Source organism: Chenopodium album, chromosome 14 (genome assembly GCF_948465745.1).
Source record: "Chenopodium album chromosome 14, dcCheAlbu1.1, whole genome shotgun sequence".
Taxonomy (NCBI): domain Eukaryota; kingdom Viridiplantae; phylum Streptophyta; class Magnoliopsida; order Caryophyllales; family Amaranthaceae; genus Chenopodium; species Chenopodium album.
In genome coordinates this window covers 51,672,678-51,693,793 of record NC_137847.1, presented here as the reverse complement: position 1 = coordinate 51,693,793, position 21,116 = coordinate 51,672,678, and the positions used below count along the sequence as shown (strand labels likewise).

General features: G+C 37.8%; 3 protein-coding genes across 3 annotated transcripts; all 3 read left to right on the top strand.

Annotated features, from left to right (window-relative positions):
- The first annotated feature begins 3,445 nt into the window (after positions 1–3,445).
- Positions 3,446–8,483, top strand: LOC145578311 (cysteine-rich receptor-like protein kinase 15). The gene is made up of 8 exons (XM_081635654.1): positions 3,446–4,217; positions 4,594–4,728; positions 4,900–5,024; positions 5,264–5,474; positions 5,579–5,816; positions 5,910–6,060; positions 6,285–6,335; positions 8,220–8,483. Exons 1-8 carry the CDS (start codon positions 3,446–3,448, stop codon positions 8,481–8,483), a joined length of 1,947 nt encoding a protein of 648 aa, XP_081491780.1.
- A 5,401-nt stretch (positions 8,484–13,884) lies between these two features.
- LOC145578310 (cysteine-rich receptor-like protein kinase 25) lies at positions 13,885–14,640 on the top strand. Its single transcript, XM_081635652.1, has one exon. The coding sequence runs from the start codon at positions 13,885–13,887 to the stop codon at positions 14,638–14,640; it is 756 nt and encodes a 251-aa protein (XP_081491778.1).
- Positions 14,641–16,881: 2,241 nt separating this feature from the next.
- Positions 16,882–17,739, top strand: LOC145578309 (uncharacterized). Its single transcript, XM_081635651.1, has one exon. It carries the CDS (start codon positions 16,882–16,884, stop codon positions 17,737–17,739), a length of 858 nt encoding a protein of 285 aa, XP_081491777.1.
- Positions 17,740–21,116: the final 3,377 nt, after the last annotated feature.

The following is a 21,116-nucleotide window of genomic DNA, read 5'->3' as shown; positions in this document are numbered from 1 at the left end:
GTTCTTATAAAAACAACATCTGTTTTTGCCAAATTGACACTTTGTCTGGATGCTCTTTCATATTTGCTGATGATGTCAGCTACAACCGAGCATTCACTAACAGTAGCTCTAGCAAAGAGAAGGCAGTCGTCTGCAAAAAATAAATGAGATACTCTTGGGGCACCCCTGCAAATCCTCGCACCATGAATCAAATTTTCTGAAGCAGCTTTTGATAACAGAGTAGAGAAAGCATCCGCAATGATAAGAAAAAGGTACGGCGAAATTGGATCTCCCTGTCTCAACCCTCTAATAGGAACAACCGAGCCCGAAATTGTCCCATTAATTTTAAAAGCAAAAGAGATACTCGATAAGCAATCTAAAATCCTTCGAACCCAACCATCACAGAAGCCCATTTTATACATAACACGTTCCAGAAAACCCCACTCCACTCTATCATATGCTTTACGTACTCATATCTAACTTCAAAGCAATTGATCCAACATTTCCCTCCCCACCTCTCTTCATAGCATGGAAAATCTCAAAAGCAACCAAGGTATTATCAGTAATCAGTCTTTTCAGAATAAACGCACTCTGATTAATAGAGATAATTTTTTCCAGAAAAGGTTTCAGTTTATTTGCTAAAACCATTGAGATAATCTTGTACACTACATTACAACAACTTATGGGTCTAAATTCAAAAACACGTTTCGGGTTTTCACATTTCGGAATATATTGAGAGCGCCACATAAGAAAAGGTATAGTTTCGACCAATGAAAAATTAGATTAATAATTTATTTTAGAATTAAAAAATCACTCGCCACCTAAGAAAAAGTGACGAATAATATTTAAGAATTTTGACACATACGTAAAAACAACGAATAGAGAATAATTAAAATTTAAATTATTTTAAAAAACCAATAATTATCTTCTCTTAAAAAACAAAAAAAAAAACTAAGTAATAATTATCTATACACATAAGAAAAGGTATAGTTTCGACCAATGAAAAATTAGATTAATAATTTATTTTAGAATTAAAAAAATCACTCGCCACCTAAGCAAAAGTGACGAATAATATTTAAGAATTTTGACACATACGTAAAAACTACGAATAGAGAATAATTAAAATTTAAATTATTTTAAAAAACCAATAATTATCTTCTCTTAAAAAACAAAAAAAAAAAACTAAGTAATAATTATCTATATGGATGCAAATTTTTTATCGCAAATATTTTTATTCTTTTCCTAGCAAATATTATAAAAGTTTGATTTAAAATTAAATCTCATATGACTAATTTCCCATAATTTTACATTTTAAACAGATCAAGTATATTAAAATAAACACATAGGCAAAAGACTAATACGAATAAAACTAAATCTCATCTGACTAATTTCCCATAATTTTTAATAGTTAAACAATTATAAATGAGACTACCATTTTAAACAGAACGAGTATATTAAATAAACACATAGGCAAAAGACTTATTTTGATCAATAAAAAAAATTAGATTTGTCATTTATTTTATAAATTAAAAATTTAAATTGTCACATAAGCAAAATTAGTGAATAAGGTTTGAGATTTTAAATTCAAGTGTCACATAAAATTAATAAAACGATAAAGGATAACTTTAGTGTTAAAATTAAAAAATTATCTTATGATATCAGAAATTTTATCCATATATTTAATGAATGATCTTCATAAATATACAAAATTTTAAATTAAATAAAATAATTTATTAGAACCGTGCATCGCACGGGCTTACATCTAGTAATTTACTAAAGGATACACAATACTGGTGGCCAACAAGTAATGGCGAATTTAGTGTAAAATCTGCTTATTGGCTCGGTAAATTAGGGGCTACTCATGTGATAAATGAGGATGAGAGGAAGGTGTGGAGTGTGGTGTGGGGTCTTGGTGGCCCCTCGAAGCTTAGCCACTTTGTGTGGAAAGCCTGCAGAGGTAGTATGGGGGTCAAAAAAGAGCTTCATCGACGTCACATTGCCTTGGATGATCGCTGCAGTGGGTGTGGTATTGAGGTGGAGTCCATCGCTCATGCGCTATTTGAGTGCTCTAATGTGCAGCAAGTGTCGAACTCCTTTGATCTTAATGACATTATTGCTGACTCCCCACGTCACGCCCCTTTTACAGAATGGCTGCTATGGATGAACACAAGAGTTGGGAGGGATGATTTGAGAAGCATTTTAACCATTGCGTGGGTTGTTTGGTTTTGTAGAAATAAGCGCGTTTTTGCGAGAGAACAGCTTGATATGCGATATGTTGCTGCTGGTTTTCTTCGAATGGTGCGTGAACATTGTTCATACACCAAGAAGGTGGTTCAACCCCCTGCTCTTGCGAGACAGAGCTGCGTAAAAAAGTGGAAGTGCCCTTTGCCAGGCACTATAAAAATCAATGTTGATGCCCATGTTGGTGTTGGTGTTGCAGGGGGTATTGGAGCGGTTGCAAGGGACAATGATGGTAAGATCTTGTGGGCTGCCACAAAGAGAATCCCGGTGAACTGGTCGGTTGAATTGGCGGAGGCTGTTGCAGTTCGGTTTGGTTGCAAGATGGCTAGGAGAATGGGTCACTCGATTGTTTGGATTGAAAGCGATGCATTGTCAATTACGAGCAAAATTGGCAAGGCTGAAAATGGTGTCTCTCCTCTTTGGCTTGTATTTGATGATATTCGGTTGTTAGCAAGCAATTTTCATGTTTTTAATATTTCTCATATTCGTAGAGCAGGAAATACAGTAGCCCACCTTGTTGCAAGATGGGATACTCGTGATTGTTCGGAGCTTATTTGTATTGACTCTATCCCGCAAGGTGTTTTAGCCTTGTCGGAACTTGATTTGGAATAATAATCTTGCTAACCTTTCCCCTAAAAAAAAATAGTAAGCAGGACATATTCGTAAATAAATCAACAGTTGTGACCTATTTTTTATAAAAAAAGAAAATTGATTAATTTATTTACAATTTTTGCATTTGATAATGATGAAGACAAATTTGATTCCAAAATTCCAAATATACAATTTTCCATTAACGTGTTAATTATTGAAGACTTTTTTTTTTTTTTTTGAATAAATTATTGAGGACTTATTCAACGTAAATTTCTGTCGTCAAAAAAAAAAAAAAAATTCTATCAAAATAATGACGACCCACATACAGTAGTGACCAAGTCTACAAAAATTGTATGGCTGATATCTCATCACAGCGGCAGAATGCAAGATTCCAAATTGACTTGCAGTCAATAAGAAATTTCTATTTACGGAGTATAATTTTGTTTGTATTTATTATTTGTCTAAGCTAATTTTGCTCAAATAAGCTAATCTTGTTAACAAGTGTATTTAAGTAAAATTACTGTATCTGTAACGCAAGATATATACAGTTCAATTTTTCGAGAACCAACACTCTTAAAACTCATCGATCAAAATGTTATTTCTTATAATTTGTCAAGTTTTTGTTTACTCAATAATGTCTCATACCACTGCCCAACCAGACTTTATATCCCATGTATGTCAAGACACATTTGGAAACTACACTGCCAATAGTGCATTCAAAAAAAACCTAGACACCTTGTTTTCCACCATATCATCCGACACACGTATTGATTACGGGTTTTATAATTTCTCGGTTGGCCAACACTTGGACAGAGTTAACGGATTTGGCTTATGCATGCCTGATGTCGCTAGTGCTGATTGTCGCAGCTGCCTCGATGAAGGAGTGCAAGCAATTGTCCAAGAGTGTCCTACCCAGAAGGACGCCATTGGATGGTATGTGAAGTGTATGATAAGATACTCGGATCGTTACATTTTTGGGAAGATGGAATTTGACCCTTGGTATCTCTTAAGTGTTTCGATATTAATTCCCGTCGATAAGGTGAAATATAACCAAACTGTATCAACCTTGCTAGCCATGTTGCAAGCAAAGGCTGCCTCTGGAGACTCTCGTCGAAAGTTTGGAGCTGGGGAAGTTAATCTCACCGGTTCCATAACCATATATGCACTAGTTCAATGCACTCCGGATCTCGAAAGTTTTGACTGTTACGAATGCGTAGACAATGCAATAAATATTGCCCTCACTGAATACTATGGAAAATATGCCCGGATATTTTATACCAGCTGTAACATTCGATATGAGAATTATCCCTTTTACGATTCAAAGAGTTTAATGTCACTGGATCAACCTTCCGTGCCACCGCCAAAGCCACCATTTCTTCCACCCTCAAACACTATAACTAAAAAAGGTATGTACATAATACCACAAAACATGTACTTTGTACTTCAATTAAATAGCAAGTCAAATATGTTATTATTTCTCTCTTTTTTTAATGGAATGTTATCACTTACTTGTATCGCCTAAGATATTCCCCCCAATCAATACATTTCCTTTTTTATTAGAGGAGAATCAATTTTTTTTTCAATTTCTAAACATTTAATTAATTTTTCTAAAATTAAAAGATATTGAGTTCATAATATTTTTTGAAATAATTATACAAGATTCTTTTAAATCCTTTAATTGGCAAACATATTATAGGACACTCTAATAATTGGCTATGTGCAAACATCGCCTTTTGGTAGTAAAATTACTTAGCACTAGCTTTTTATCCTTTAATTTTGTAGGTAAAAGAAGCAGCAAGAAGGTAAGAGTTCTAATCGAAATCCTTCTTCCTACTACCACGTTCTTGCTCCTAGTCTCCGCTCTCATTGTATGCTACTGCTTAAAGAGGAAGCCAAACGCACAGAAGAGCGTTGAATGTAAGTTTGCAACTAGACCTCTAGACACGCACCATCCTTTCCACTATATCTTGTCCTGTATATATTAAGAGTTGGCTTATACGACGACAAAGATATATGCTACGGATGCCTTACAATCCAAATATAAGACTATTTGATATAAGGACTGACTTTTTTCTTAATTTCTTGAAGATGGTAATAAAGTTGTACGAAATCCTGAATCTTTGCAAATGAATTTCGAAACAATTAGAGCTGCCACTGGAAATTTTTCCAATGTTAACAAGCTTGGTCAAGGTGGATTCGGCGCAGTGTATAAGGTAGCATAATCGATGAGCACACTTAAATTAATACTTGTACTACCTCTGTTACAGGTTATGTGCAACGATTTGACATTTTCCCTCTCTACTTTATGTCAAATTGTTGCACATAACCTGTAACGGAAGTAGTATTATTTTTAGAGTACTTGTAGATTATCTTTAATAGAAATGGGCTGGGTGTTATGTTACATGTTGATTGGTGATTTAATTAAACACATTATTTATATGTGATGATACAGGGGAGACTTCCCAATGGGCAAGCAATAGCAGTTAAGAGATTGTCGGAATTTTCTGGACAAGGTGAAGAAGAATTTAAAAACGAAGCTGTCTTAGTGGCAAGGCTTCAACACAGGAATTTAGTGCGATTCCTTGGCTTCTGCTTGGAAGGAGAAGAACGACTTTTGATTTATGAATTTTTATCTAACAAAAGCTTGGATTGCTTTCTATTCGGTACATGATTCTAATTTGGTGTTACTTACATGCACACTATTAGCTGCAATTGTCAAATAATTAAACACTACCTTAATTAATCAACTTTTGTGTGCCTCTTTTAGATCCTATCAAGCGTGTCCAACTAGACTGGCAAACCCGCTTCAAAATCATAAGAGGCGTTGCTCGAGGATTGCTCTATCTTCATGAAGATTCACGCCTTTTGGTTGTCCACCGCGACCTAAAATCTGGGAACATCCTCTTAGATGCAGAAATGAATCCAAAGATTGCAGATTTTGGTATGGCGAGGCTGTTTGGTGTAGATCAAACTCGAGGAGATACCAGCAAAATATGTGGCACCTAGTAATGTTATTTTAACTTCATGCATAATTCTCATACATTAGATGATAATATAGTACTTGAGAAATTAACTTGTATTATACTACCTATATGCAGTGGATACATGTCGCCGGAGTATGTGCACCAAGGGCACTTCTCCTTCAAGTCAGACGTTTTCAGTTTTGGAGTGTTACTTTTGGAAATTATAACTGGCCTAAGAATAAGCAGCTATCACAATTCAGAGACTGGAGACACTCTTCTTAGTTTTGTAAGTATTGTATTAACAATAATTAAATTATATACAAAATACCAATGTTTTTGAACGTCGTATGATTATTACAGCTACTTAGATCGATTTGTTGCAATGCAAGCTTATTTGATTGTTAAAACTCGCTATAGATCGCGGTCTTTAACAAATTTATTCTTTTTCAGCTTTCAAATGGTAAAGAAACTTTATTTCCAATTATTAATACTTCTTGTACACTTTTTCAGGCATGGAGAAATTGGCTAGAAGGTACCCTGTTAAACATAGCAGATTCATCAATGACGACTGTTGGTAAGGGGGATATTCGGTCGTTGGACAATCACCCTCAAGCCAAACACTATTTCTACCTAAACTAACCTAAGACAAGTCTAGGGCAAGTAAAGGATCGTATCCACAGGGAATGGGTATGAGTACACCGAGAATATGAAACGGTTGTAATCTAGTTCGGTCACAAATAGGAGGTTTCGATTAGATAACTACTATATGGAGACAAACACTAGGGGGAAATGGGAATCGACACCAACCAAACCAATGAATCAAAACAATAGGCAAGCATGTACACAAATTGGGTGATAGAAAGGGCACTCAACATTGTCTTCTTTCGAAGCCACCACACTAAGCATTCTTAAACCAAACTCAACTAGCAAGATAGGCCAACCAAGTCTTAACAATAGGAAGTAGACTACTAACTCGGGTTCGTCTTTCGATCGATTCGAGATAGTACTAAGGCACAAATAATTGGGATTTCTCACCTAATTATCGCAACTAAGACTACTACATCATCCAAACAAGGAACCGTAATCAAGATAGAAATTCGGTTTAATCATACAAGAAAAGGTTCACTTCTCTCGAAACTACAACACTAAGCATTCCTAAACTAAACTCGACTAACAAGATAGGCCAACCAAGTTTTAACGATGGGAAGTAGACTACTAACTCGGGTTTGTCTTTCGATCGGTTCGAGATAGTACTAAGGCACAAATAATTGGGATTTCTCTCCTAATTACCGCAACTAAGACTACTACATCATCCAAACAAGGAACCGTAATCAAGAGGAATTTAGCATAATCATACAAGAAATGGCTCACATCTAGACCTCATCTTTCAATGCAAGCATAGAAGTGAATACATGAGCAATAAGTGGCCATCCAATTACACATGCAATTAACCAATTCTTTAACAATCAATCATCAACCCAAAATGAACATGCAAACACAAACATCAATTAACCCATGGCTTGGTTGGGTCTCCACCCAACCCCTAGTTAAGAAACTACTCACTGAACATGGTGAAGAACATTCTAACAACAATATCTAAATTCAAAATTAATCTAACAAATTGAAGAGAGTAGTAAGAACAAAGTAGATTGAACATGCAACAACAATTAACCAAGATTAAGAGAGAAATCTACAATTCAAGGAATTAAAAACAGAAAATAAAGAGTAAGGGATAGAGGAAAGAGATTACTAATGAAGCTTCAAGGTTGAGAAAATGTTGAAAGGAAGAATACAAACTTCAATTAATCTACTTCAATGATAGAGTTTGAGAGAAACTAAGCTAATTAATAAGAGTTTAGAGAGTTAAGGGCCTAAGAAGACTAAAGGGAAGAAGGTGATCTTCTCCAAGGAAGAAGATGCAGAAAACTGAAGCCAAGGGTCTTATTTATACACCCCGAAATAACATTGTAAAATCCGCCCAAAAAGTCGGGTCTGCATGTAGGAGCGCCCGCTCCTACATAGAGGAGCGCCGGCGCTCCTCAGGCTGGAGCGCCCTCTCCTGGATCTTGCGCGCCCTCTCCTTCTGCAGCAATTTGAGGCAGTTTGTGGAAGATCAGGGAGGAGCGCCCGCTCCTACTATGGTGCACGCCCTCTCCTAGCTGGGAATAAAGAGAAGCAGATTGTGAAGCTTGGGGTAGGAGCGCCCTCTCCTAAGGGGTTGCACGCCCTCTCCTCTTGTGCTTTGCTTCCAATATAGTTCTTCATGTTCATGCTATATGACCAATTTCTCCTTGCATCTACAAACACGAACACACACATAAAAAGGAACGGGGAAGCCAAAAGTTGTAATCATACACAAAAAGGAGTCGGAAAGGGGGGGTAAAGAGGGAAAAATGACAACAAAATTGTGCTAAAAATGCCATGATAAGTGGACAAATAAAACACTTATCAACTGTCAATACTGCTGAAGTATTGAGATGCATCAACATCGGGTTGCTATGTGTTCAAGGGAATATAGCTCATAGACCAATCATGTCGTCGATTGTCCTTATGCTAAATAACAACACCATTGCTCCACCCGTGCCTTCACATCCTGCTTTTCTCCTGGACAAGGATGAGAAATTCGAGCAATTAAACTCAACTCGTAGACCTAAAGTGCTTGTTCACTCTGCGAACGAGGTCTCCATATCCGAGCTTGATCCTCGATAATGTGAAAGATTTTTACTTAAGTTTCAAGTGTGGGAATGAATGTACAAGTCGTTTTGGATGGTTAGAGAAAGATATCTCTAAATTTTGTATCTAAGTCAATGTCTTTTGGAAGACACTTGTTATAATCTTCATTTTAAGAGCTATAATATTTTCCGTTTCTTTTTAGTTATAGTACTTTAAAAATTGTGAATTTCTAGACAATTGTTGTTTGACAAAGGAATACTTTTATACTAGTAGTTGTATTTGTTCAATTTGTAGATGTAGTATCTATTTGTAGTCAAATAGTAGTAATTGTTCAATTTGTACTTACTGTTACAAGCAAGAAGAGAAGATGAAGTTCGAACTAATTGAATGAACCACCAAAGAAGAAGAAGTATCTAATTTCCATTAATGGAGTTTCAGATTACACACTATAAGAAGAAGAAATGTAGAGAGAGAAAGCTAAGAGAGGAAATCCCAATCTTAGAGAGAGAAGTTGTTATTGAATGAATGAAATAGAAAACTAAGCAGCAGCTTATAAATGCTCTGCTAATACAGTACTTAATAACAAACTTTAATTCTTCTAACTAACTTCTTGTGAGCTGGCAAGTGTGCTGACGTGGCTAGAAGCATAACTTCACATCCCCCCTCAAGCTTGGGGTGCTGAAGACATACCAAGCTAGAACTTCAGAATATTAAACCGAGGAGAGGGTAAGATCTTAGTCATAATATCTGCCAACTGTGAACTGGTGGGAAGATAGGTGAGCTGAATAAGACCTTCAAGGACCTTTTCCCTTGTGAAATTACAGTCTATATCAATGTGCTTTGTCCTCTCATGGAAGACAGGGTTTCCTGGCTATATGCAGGACTGACTGATTGTCACGGTGTAATGTAATAGGCTTTAAATCAGAGATACCAAGATCACCCAGTAACCTGACCAACCAAGCAACCTCAGAAGAAGCAGCTAACATTGCCCTGTATTCAGCTTCAGAAGAGGATTTTGAGGTTGTGGGTTGTTTCTTTGATTTCCAGCTGATGGGAGAAGAACCCAGCATCATAACATACCCTGTGATTGATCTTCTGGTATCAACACATGCTCCCCAATCAGAGTTTGAGAAAGCCTGCAACTTCAGATCTATTCCCCCAGTAAAAATGATACCTTGTCCAGCAGTTGAGGCCACATAATTGAGAGTGTGAGTCAAAGCTTGCATATGTGAAGAACGAGTCCATTGCATGAACTGACTTAAGCATTGGACTGTAAATGCTAAATCAGGTGGTCTAGTATGAGTTAAGAAATTAAGTTTCCCAACTAGACATCTATAGTGCAAAGGGTCTTGCAGGAGATCACCATCTTCAGAGCTTAGCTTCAAATGAATGGGCAAGGGAGTGGCCACAAACTTGAAAGGATGAAGACCACTATCAGCCAAAAGTTCTCTAGTAAACTTGGCTTAAGAAAGAATAACAGCAGTACCATTATAACTAATTTCCATCCCCAAGAAATAATTCAGAACACCCAAATCCTTGATACTAAAAGTATCATGCAAGTGCTTCTTTAAAACTGCAATTTGAAGAATATCTGTGCCTGTGATGATTATATCATTTACATAGACTGCCACAAGAGTAGTGTGCTGTCCTGAATGCTTGATAAAAAGAGAATAATCATTCTTTGACTGAACAAATCCCAAGATAACTAGCTCAGGCATATAGGATGGTCTTACAAGAAGAAAGGCATAAGGCATTAAGTGCAGCAACTGATAAGGCTTATGAATTCTGGTTATGGAAGAGGTTTTAATCAACAAGGGTCTAATAAGTTTGCTGGGCGAAGGAGAACTATCAACTATTACTGTGATCATTGTCAGATGCCTGGTCATAGCATGGAAAGATGTTTTAAGTTGAAAGGCTACCCACCTGGTTATAAGGGAAATCAATTAGCTCTAACTACCAAGAAGTTTGCAAATTGTGCTGATGGAAACTCAATTTTTTATGATGCTGCAGAATCTTATGAAGAGGCTAATGTGTTGAATTTAGCTGCTAGTTTCACTCTGGATGAACTGACTCAAATGAGGTCTCTTCTTAATAGACAGAAGGCTAATCAAGATGCAAATGCTATGTTTGCAAGTAATTACTGTCTTCTGTCTTCTTCTTATAGTAATGGGTGGATAATGGACAGTGGAGCTAGTGATCATATGTGCCATAGATTGGACATGTTTGATTCATATGATTTAGTTCATGACCAGAACTGTTATATAACCATACATGATGGCACAAGAGTCAAAGTGACACATATAGGGACAACTGTTTTAGACAACAATATTACCTTGAAGAATGTCTTGTTTGTTCCAAGCTTTCAGTTCAATCTCATTTCTGTACACAAGATGTGTCAAGATGGTGGTTACACAGTCCAATTCACTTCTGATCAATGTATTGTCCAGGATCAAATGTCCTTGATTCCACCACTTGTTCTTGGTAAAGTGGGTAATGGTCTCTATTTCACAAAAGCTTCCCACAAGGCTGCTGCTGCTTCCAGTTCAGGTTCTGCTTCTTCTTCTACTATTTGTCAATCTTTTTTAGACCAAGCTAAGTTGTTGCATCTTAGGACAGGTCATATTCCTTTTACTCATATGAATATGATTCATACTATTACATCTATTCCAAGCCTTCAAAACAACAACATCAGTGGGTTTTGGCAAAGAACCATCTACAAAACCCATTTTGTTCTTAGCAGTCAACCCTTCATTGATCTTTTCCAATTACCATAACTACTCCCATCAAACACATTAGATACAAGTTTAATCCCAGTAAAATCCGAAGGATGCAGGTAATATGGTGAAGCAGGATCTTGATTAAGATCTAGAATCCTATCTGAACTAATTCCAGCCATTGAATTCAATCATGCAACAGTATATCAAGAAATTTTCACAACAAATCAACAAGAACAATTAATCACAGCTCCTCAACAATCGATTAAATTGCAGCACCAATAAATCAGAATTCATCAGAAAATTGCTCGAAAAACTGAGAAAATGGAAGTAGCAAAAATTACCAGAAATCCACCATTAAAACAGCTCAAAGAACCCTTCAAGAATCGCCAGGAAAAGCAAAGACTTGCTCTGATACCATGTTACAAGCAAGAAGATGAAGTTCGAACTAATTGAATGAACCACCAAAGAAGAAGAAGTATCTAATTTCCATTAATGGAGTTTCAGATTACACACTGTAAGAAGAAGAAATGTAGAGAGACAAAGCTAAGAGAGGAAATCCCAATCTTAGAGAGAGAAGTTGTTATTGAATGAATGAAATAGAAAACTAAGCAGCAGCTTATAAATGCTCTGCTAATACAGTACTTAACAACAAACTTAAATTCTTCTAACTAATTTCTTGTGAGCTGGCAAGTGTGCTGACGACGTGGCTAGAAGCATTACTTCACACTTACTATATAGTATTTGTAATCATATAGTTGTATTGGTGATGTAGTATCTATTTTACTAGCTCCTCTTTGGCTCTTCCAAATGATATACCCATTTATTATTCTAGGCCGGTTAAATAAGTCGAGTTGACAATGCATTCTCACCAACATTTTATTATATTATTTGAATTGAAGGACTTGGATTCTTGCTCAAGGCAATGAGTTTAGACTTTTCCTCTGAAGAGCCTCCGCTTTCAGTCTATCGTTATAATTTTATTATGGACCTGCACTCGAATGGCTTATATTACGGGCTGATCCATTCCCGCAAGTGGCCTAAAACAATTTTTGTGAATTGTTATCATTATCGATAAATTAATCTTCATTACATTCGATCTTATAAGATTTTAACATTATACGAAAAACTTTCATGTATTCAATCCATTATAAAATGTATATATAGTGCAAAAGTAAGCTAAAGTTAAGGAACATGATCCCATGATTATTAGATCACGCTTACATTATTAACCAATGAAATCAACAACTAGCTGTTAAGACTCCACTAACACACACACTAATCACTAAGTACAGCATATTGCCATATACATAATGAGTTAACTAATCACTAATAATTTGAAGCAAATATTTCAACAAATGGTAAGTTTGTAAGGGAAATAACCGTCAACTTTCATGCATGGAAATGCTAGTCTACCCCAAATAATTTTCATTTTACCTAATAATATTTCCTTCGAAGTGGCAATGGATGGTAAATTGGTAAAAAAAAAAAAAAATGAAGAAACACATGTTTGAGGATAAGATTGCCTTAACCATGGGAATTACAATGTAAAATTTATTTGGTTCATTTTAATTTACACTTAAATTCTTTCCTATTACCAACATTTATAATTGTCTATCAAACAAAACACAAAAGGTTTAATGATTTTCATAGTACTTCGAAATTGATGTCATGTTTATAGTGTTGCTCCCTCTAAGTACAATTAGATACTTAGTATTTAGCTCATGCTCTAATAATTTCAAGTTCTTGCATCCTAGTTCCCGGTTAAAAATTTGTAATTGAAGATGAGAGATGGTAGGAAAAAAAATTTGAAACCACCAAATTCGAAAGACAAAAAAAAAAAAAAAAATAAATAAATAAATAAAAAAAAATTAAAAAAAAAAGCCCTGAAAACAATCAATTGATTTTGGTAAAGTTTGCTCCGTAAGTGGAAAATTACTTACTACGTAAAGAAAAGATTAGTGATGTTGAAGAGGTCATAATGTATATTTTTATCACATTCAAGTTGTTAGAAATAACCTCACGAGTCAATGCATTATACAAATGGAGTACCAAAAAGTAAGAAGACCACTCGTATTAATTTAATCCTAGTCTTGGTTTCTTCAAAAAAAAAAAAAAAAAAAAAAAAAAAAAAAAAAAAAAAAAAAATAATCCTAGTCTTGGTAAATTAAGGAATGCAAAGACCACCACTTAAAGTAAGAAAACTTGTTTAACCACTTAATTGTTACGGAGTACTTCCTTACTTAAATTATTTCCAATTTTAACTATTACTCCATAAGACTAGAACTTGTCAATCCAATTAGAGCTTGACACATAATTATTAACTCTGAACACTCTATTAATATGGAATTAAAGTTATAACTTGACCAAAGACTTGCAAAGATGCCACCTGAAAAAACAAGATACTTTTTTTTTATTATTGGTTTACTCATTTGAAGGGTTTGACCCATAGTTCCATGTATTTGATATATACCATCACCTTAAGTCAAAAAATAAATAAAAATTAAATTAAATTAAATTAAACTTTAGTGTAATATATATTCAAGTACTTATGTTGTATAATATTCAAGCAATGAGATCATAAACTAGACAAAATTAAAGGGATAAAAATGGCTCAAAAAATAATCCAAATTTTGGTAACACTAATAATCCATAAGCTAATTATACTAATTATAATATCGAAATCAACATCCGGTGTAAACTATGTCTGCTCAAACACCACTATGTTCGCTAACAATAGCCAATATCAAGCCAACCTAAACACCCTCTTCCGTTTTCTCTCTTCCAATTCGACCAACCCCACCGGCTTTCACCAAGCAGTTTCAGGCAACGGCGAGAATTCTAAAGACACCATCGAGGCTGTTTATGGCCACTTCCTTTGTCGCGGAGACCAGAATACCAGCTCATGTCAAGATTGTGTTACCACGGCCACCACCACGGACCTCCCAAAGCTATACTGTCCTAACCGAAAAGAAGCAATTATATGGTACGACGAGTGTATGGTTAGGTACTCTAACAAGTCATTTTTTAACACGATGGATGATTCATGGGCGGTGATTATGTGGTACAATGGAAACATAAATACTACGGGTAATGCTACCCGGTTCATGGAGCTTATGTACAACATGATGAACGACGTGATCGCGGTGAGAGCTGCTGATGGAGGGACACAGAAGAAATTTGCCACAGCTTTAGTGAAAGTTTCTAAGTTTCGGACAATATATGGGTTAGGGCAGTGTACACCTGACTTGAGCGCAAGTGATTGTAATTTGTGCTTGGTTGATGCTATTGGAAAATTTACGGTGAGTCAATTTGGAAGGGTTTTGCAGCCTAGCTGCTATGCTGAATACGATGTTCATCCTTTTTTCGATATGTCAACACTTCCCGCACCACCATCCTCGCCACCATCAGAACCACCAATACCATCACCAACAGATAATTTCGACCACTCTAGTGGTAAGTTACATTTTGTTGCCTAATTCAAGTTATATGATGCTATATGAAATCATCCTTTAAAGTAAATAAATATACATTCAATGAATCTAATGATTTCCAGCATGAATTGAATATGTTATATCTTAAGAATAAATAATACGGAGCACAAAAGTTATATTGCTGCAAGTATTACTAATGAAAGAATTACGCTAATTTCCGACTTGATTTTGTAGGAAAAGTAAGCAACACGGGGAAGACTGCCATTTTAATCACAGTCTCAACATTTCTGTTAATTTCTCTTGCAGTGGGATTCTAGATCTATCTCTTATTTAGATAGAAAACAAAAGGAATGAAAAAAAAGTTGGAAATATGCAAATAAATTTGTACTCGTACTTCTGTTGGGCCCGTATTGTAATACGACCCATAACATCTAGGGCATCAACCCAAGATCAGTGGTTCAGCAAAAGAAGGCAAAACGGCTTGATTGGAGTAAACAAGGAAAGCACCATCATACGTATCAATCAAGAGGATACTTGCCAAAAATATACCTACAGAACAGGGAAGAAGATAAATCAAGAAGATCTTCTTGATTTTGAATATATTCTGAAGATATTTGTAAACCCTAGATATCCCTAGGTATAAATAAGTGTAATTAGACATTTTTTAGCATTCATATACGCACATATACTCTGAATATAATAGAATTACTCAGCATTCATCTACGGAGCTTCGTCCTTACTGAAGAAGGAGGCTATTCCTTATTCAGTATTGTATCTCTAAACTTGCTCTTTTCGTAGTAGAGTTCATTCTGTTTGTTTATTGCTGTTTCATTGCTTATCTACTGCTTTATTGGTGCTTTATTGCTATTTTATGCGCTTTTGGTAGTATGATTGTTATTACCCCTCAAACCTAGCAGATTCTCATACGTCCTTGTTGAGATTTGCCTAAACAATTTGGCGCCCACCGTGGGGCTGATAATCGATTAACCTACCAATTCGCCAAAAACCAATACAAACACCATGTCTGGGCACCAAGTACCCTTTACCATGGCCGAAATCAATGAGGGAATGAACGCATTCCGTCAAACCTTAGACCAACAAAAAAGCCAAATCGAAACATTGTTGGCCCAAAAAGTCCAAACCGAAGCCAAGCTTACCAGTCTCACCAAGAAAAATGAAGCCCTCCGTAGCCAAATACAGTCAGTCGCTTCCAAAACCGTTAATACCAGAAAAAACACTGAAAGTATAGCCATGCAGCTCGATATGTCAGGTGTCTTTCATACCCCTAACGGGGAAAAAGGATCTAACACTAGGGAAACAACCCTAGATCTGGACTCTTTGAATGCAGGAACCCCTAAGCAAAATGAACAAGAAAGATCTGAGGAGGGAAAGATAGAGAAGATAGTCAAAGAGTATCTCAAGGCAATAGAAGCAAAAATCGCCAAGATCCCTGGAATGCCAAAGCCCATGGAGGAAGAAGCATCAGATGGCTATATAGAGTCTCCTTTCTCAGAAGAGATCGCCATGGTAGAAGTGCCAAAGAGGTTCAGCACACCCAACATGGCCATGTACGATGGAACAACAGACCCTGATGAGCATGTATCCCTTTACAAACAGAAGATGATGACCAGCTCAATCCCTAGAGACATCAGAGAGGCCATCATGTGCAAAGGCTTTGGAGCCACATTATCAGGTCCAGCCTTAACTTGGTTCATTAATTTAGATAATGGGACAATTCGATCTTTTGCAGGAATGGTAAACCTATTCAAGATCCAGTTTGCCAGCAGCAGGAAAATAGAAAAGCAGTCATCGGATTTGTACCGTATTGTGCAAAGACACGGTGAATCCTTGAGAGATTACCTTAATAGGTTCAACAGAGAAAAGATTGGAATACACAAGTGTGATGCTCCCACAACCATTGAAGCGTTCAGAAGAGGATTGCTAGATCACAGTGAGCTCTACAAGGAATTGACCAAATATCCATGCGCAACCTTTGAAGATGTACAAGCTAAGGCAATGGCTCAAGTCAGATTCGAAGAAGATACATATGCAAGAAAAACTCCAGAGCTCAGAAAGGATGAAGATCGCCCGTCAAGAAGGAACAACAACTTCCCCAGGAGAGATAATCGATTCAAGCCGTATCAGCGTTCCCTCTTTGATGAAGGATCAGTCAACGCTGTTGAATGAGAGTTTTCTGATTGGAGAGAAGATCCTGAGCTCCCACCAAAGTTACACGAGTATTGCTTCAATGTCAATCCTGCAGGAGTAATAAGGACCTTGAACAAGATGGGGGATACTGTTCAGTGGCCAAGAAGGAATGATAGGCCTGGGGAGAAGAAGGATCCATCCAGATGGTGTGATTTCCATTCAGATATTGGTCACACTACTGATGAATGTGTCGCGCTCAGAAAGGAAGTTGCATACCTATTAAAGAAGGGCTACCTCAAAGAACTCTTGTCAGACAGATCTAAAGCTTCAGGGAAGGATAGAGAGTCCAAGCAAGGAGGTCCTCCACCCCCACCTCCAATTGTCAAGACCATCTGTTTCATAACAGGAGGGTCAGAAGTATGCGGCCTAACATATTCAGCAGCGAAGCGGCACGCAAAGGAAAGTAACAAAGAGCAACCAGACAAGAGGGAGAAATCAAAGATAGACATCCCTATCATGTTTGAAGAAAGCGACGTAGTAGAAGGTCATCATGACGGCCTAGTAATCTCACTCCCAGTTGGAAATTGCATGATTAAGCGAATCCTAGTTGACAATGGAAGTTCTGCAAACATCATCATGCTGGATACCCTGAAGCACATGAACATAGATGAGAAGAGTATAGTTAACAAGTCAACAATGCTAGTGGGATTCAGTGGGGAAACCAAGAAGACAAGTGGAGAGATTACATTGGCAACATATGCAAAGGGGATCAACCTGCAGGTTAAATTCTTAGTAATCGACACCCTGTCCTCATACAATATGATTTTGGGAAGACCTTGGATACACGAAATGAAAGCCATCCCTTCTACGTACCATCAGGTCATCAAGTTTCCTACTAGATGGGGAATTCAAGAAATCAGAGGAGATCCTAGGGAAGCCAAAGAATGCTACAAGATAGCACTGAAAGCAACATCTGCGGAGAAGAGTTCAGCATAGCAATCAGAGGATCAGCTGGGCCAAGAGAAGTTGAGTATATCAGAAGAGCAAGAAGCTACTGAAGTCCAGCTGAACCCCTTACATCCAGATCAGAAAGTCAGAATAGGGTCAGAACTTAAAGCGGAAATCAGACAACAAATTCACGACTTTCTAGAAGAAGAGAAAGATGTGTTTGCTTGGACCCACGAGGACATGAGAGGCATTCCCCCAGAGGTTATCACTCACAAGCTAAATGTAGACCCAATGCATACACCAGTGAAACAAAAAAGAAGAAAATTCGCGCCAGAAAGGAACAAGGTCATCAACGAAGAAATTCAAAACCTACTCAAGACTGGAAAAATCAGAGAAGTAAGGTACCTAGAGTGGCTTGCCAACGTGGTGGTAGTAAGAAAGAAGAATGGGAAATGGCGGATTTGCATAGATTTCACAGACATCAACAAGGCTTGCCCGAAAGACCCATTCCCTTTACCTCACATCGATGCTATGGTAGACGCCACAGCAGGACACGAATTGTTATCCTTTATGGACGCCTACAGTGGTTACAACCAGATCCTCATGCACAAGGACGACCAAGAAAAGACAGCCTTCATTACCAGTCAAGGAATATATTGCTACAAGGTAATGCCTTTCGGATTGAAGAACGCAGGAGCAACATACCAAAGGTTGGTAAACAAGATGTTTGAGAAACAAATTGGGAACACGATAGAAGTCTACATAGATGATATGGTAGTTAAATCCAAGAAGGCAGAAGATCATGTCAGAGACCTCAGAGAAGCATTCGTCATCCTGAAACAATATGGCATGAAGCTGAACCCTACAAAGTGCACGTTTGGAGTACAGTCAGGAAAATTCTTGGGATACATGGTTACGCAAAGAGGAATAGAAGCCAGTCCAGAACAGGTCAAAGCTATCCTAGATCTAGAACGACCAAAATCCAAGAAGGATGTACAGAGCCTAACAGGGAAAATCGCGGCATTGAACAGGTTCATCTCAAAGTCTTCAGAAAAGAACAGAGCCTTCTACGAGGTACTGAAAAAGAACAAGGAGTTTAAATGGGAACAAGAACATGATGAAGCATTCCAGAAGCTGAAAGAATACCTAGCCAACCCGTTGATTCTCTCCAAACCTAGAGAAGGGGAACCACTCCAGCTGTACCTTGCAGTGTCTGAAGGGACGGTCAGCGCAGTCCTTACAAGAGAAGAAGAAAAGGAACAATTTCCAATCTACTATGTTAGCAAGACCTTGCTCAGTGCGGAAACACGATACGCCTCATTGGAGAAAATCATTTTAGCCTTGTTCACTGCTTCAGTAAAGCTACGTCCATACTTCGAGAGTCATCCCATACAAGTACGGACCAACTACCCCATCCGAGCTATCATGAGAAAACCAGAAATGTTAGGAAGGATGGAAAAATGGGCCCTACATCTAAGCAGGTACGACATACAGTACGAACCCAGGACGGCAGTCAAATCTCAAGCTTTAGCAGACTTCGTAGCAGACTTCAGCCCTACACTTGAAGAAGAAGCACAAAAGGAAGTACTAGCCTTACATGAACCAAAGGCTGCACAAAAATGGACACTCCATACAGATGGTGCAGCAAACATACGAGGAGTGGGCTTAGGAGTAGTACTGACATCACCCCAAGGAGACAAGATAGCACAGGCAATAAGGTGAAACTTCAAGGCTACCAATAATGAAGCCGAATATGAAGCGCTCATTACAGGACTAACCGTTGCAAGAGATATGAAGATACAACACCTAGAAGTAATCTCTGACTCTATACTCATGGTAAACCAAATCAACGGGCAGTATGCAGCAAAAGACACCAGAATGATTGCCTACCTGGAAGTCACGAAGAAGCTCATCAAAGAATTCAAGGAGTTCAAGATAGAACAAGTACCCCGGAACCTAAACACCGAAGCAGATGCATTGGCAAATTTGGGATCAAACATCAATCCAGAAGAATTTGGGGCAATCCCTCTAGTACATGTACTCTCACCAGCCATAGAGAAGGAATCAACCATGAGTGTCTGCGAAATTCAAACAGGCCCTACAGAAGAAGAAGACAACAGTTGGATAACACCCCTGAAGGAATACCTCCTAGGCAACACGAAACCAACAGGGAAAGTAACAGCTCAAGCATTCGCTCAGAAAGCCTCCAAGTATTGCCTAATCAGCAATATACTCTTCAAGAAATCTGCAGGGGGACCGTTCTTAAGATGCCTGGAAAGAAAAGAAGCTCAACAAGTCTTACAATCCTTACACAGTGGAGAATGCGGAAATCACTCCGGAGGAAGAAATTTAGCCAACAGGGCACTCAGAATGGGATACTACTGGCCCAGTATGAGAAAGGACGCAGTTGAGTTCGCCAAGAAATGCTTAGCATGCCAAAAACATGCGCCCTTGACACACAAGCCTTCAGAAAAGAACAGAGCCTTCTACGAGGTACTGAAAAAGAACAAGGAGTTTAAATGGGAACAAGAACATGATGAAGCATTCCAGAAGCTGAAAGAATACCTAGCCAACCCGTTGATTCTCTCCAAACCTAGAGAAGGGGAACCACTCCAGCTGTACCTTGCAGTGTCTGAAGGGACGGTCAGCGCAGTCCTTACAAGAGAAGAAGAAAAGGAACAATTTCCAATCTACTATGTTAGCAAGACCTTGCTCAGTGCGGAAACACGATACGCCTCATTGGAGAAAATCATTTTAGCCTTGTTCACTGCTTCAGTAAAGCTACGTCCATACTTCGAGAGTCATCCCATACAAGTACGGACCAACTACCCCATCCGAGCTATCATGAGAAAACCAGAAATGTTAGGAAGGATGGAAAAATGGGCCCTACATCTAAGCAGGTACGACATACAGTACGAACCCAGGACGGCAGTCAAATCTCAAGCTTTAGCAGACTTCGTAGCAGACTTCAGCCCTACACTTGAAGAAGAAGCACAAAAGGAAGTACTAGCCTTACATGAACCAAAGGCTGCACAAAAATGGACACTCCATACAGATGGTGCAGCAAACATACGAGGAGTGGGCTTAGGAGTAGTACTGACATCACCCCAAGGAGACAAGATAGCACAGGCAATAAGGTGAAACTTCAAGGCTACCAATAATGAAGCCGAATATGAAGCGCTCATTACAGGACTAACCGTTGCAAGAGATATGAAGATACAACACCTAGAAGTAATCTCTGACTCTATACTCATGGTAAACCAAATCAACGGGCAGTATGCAGCAAAAGACACCAGAATGATTGCCTACCTGGAAGTCACGAAGAAGCTCATCAAAGAATTCAAGGAGTTCAAGATAGAACAAGTACCCCGGAACCTAAACACCGAAGCAGATGCATTGGCAAATTTGGGATCAAACATCAATCC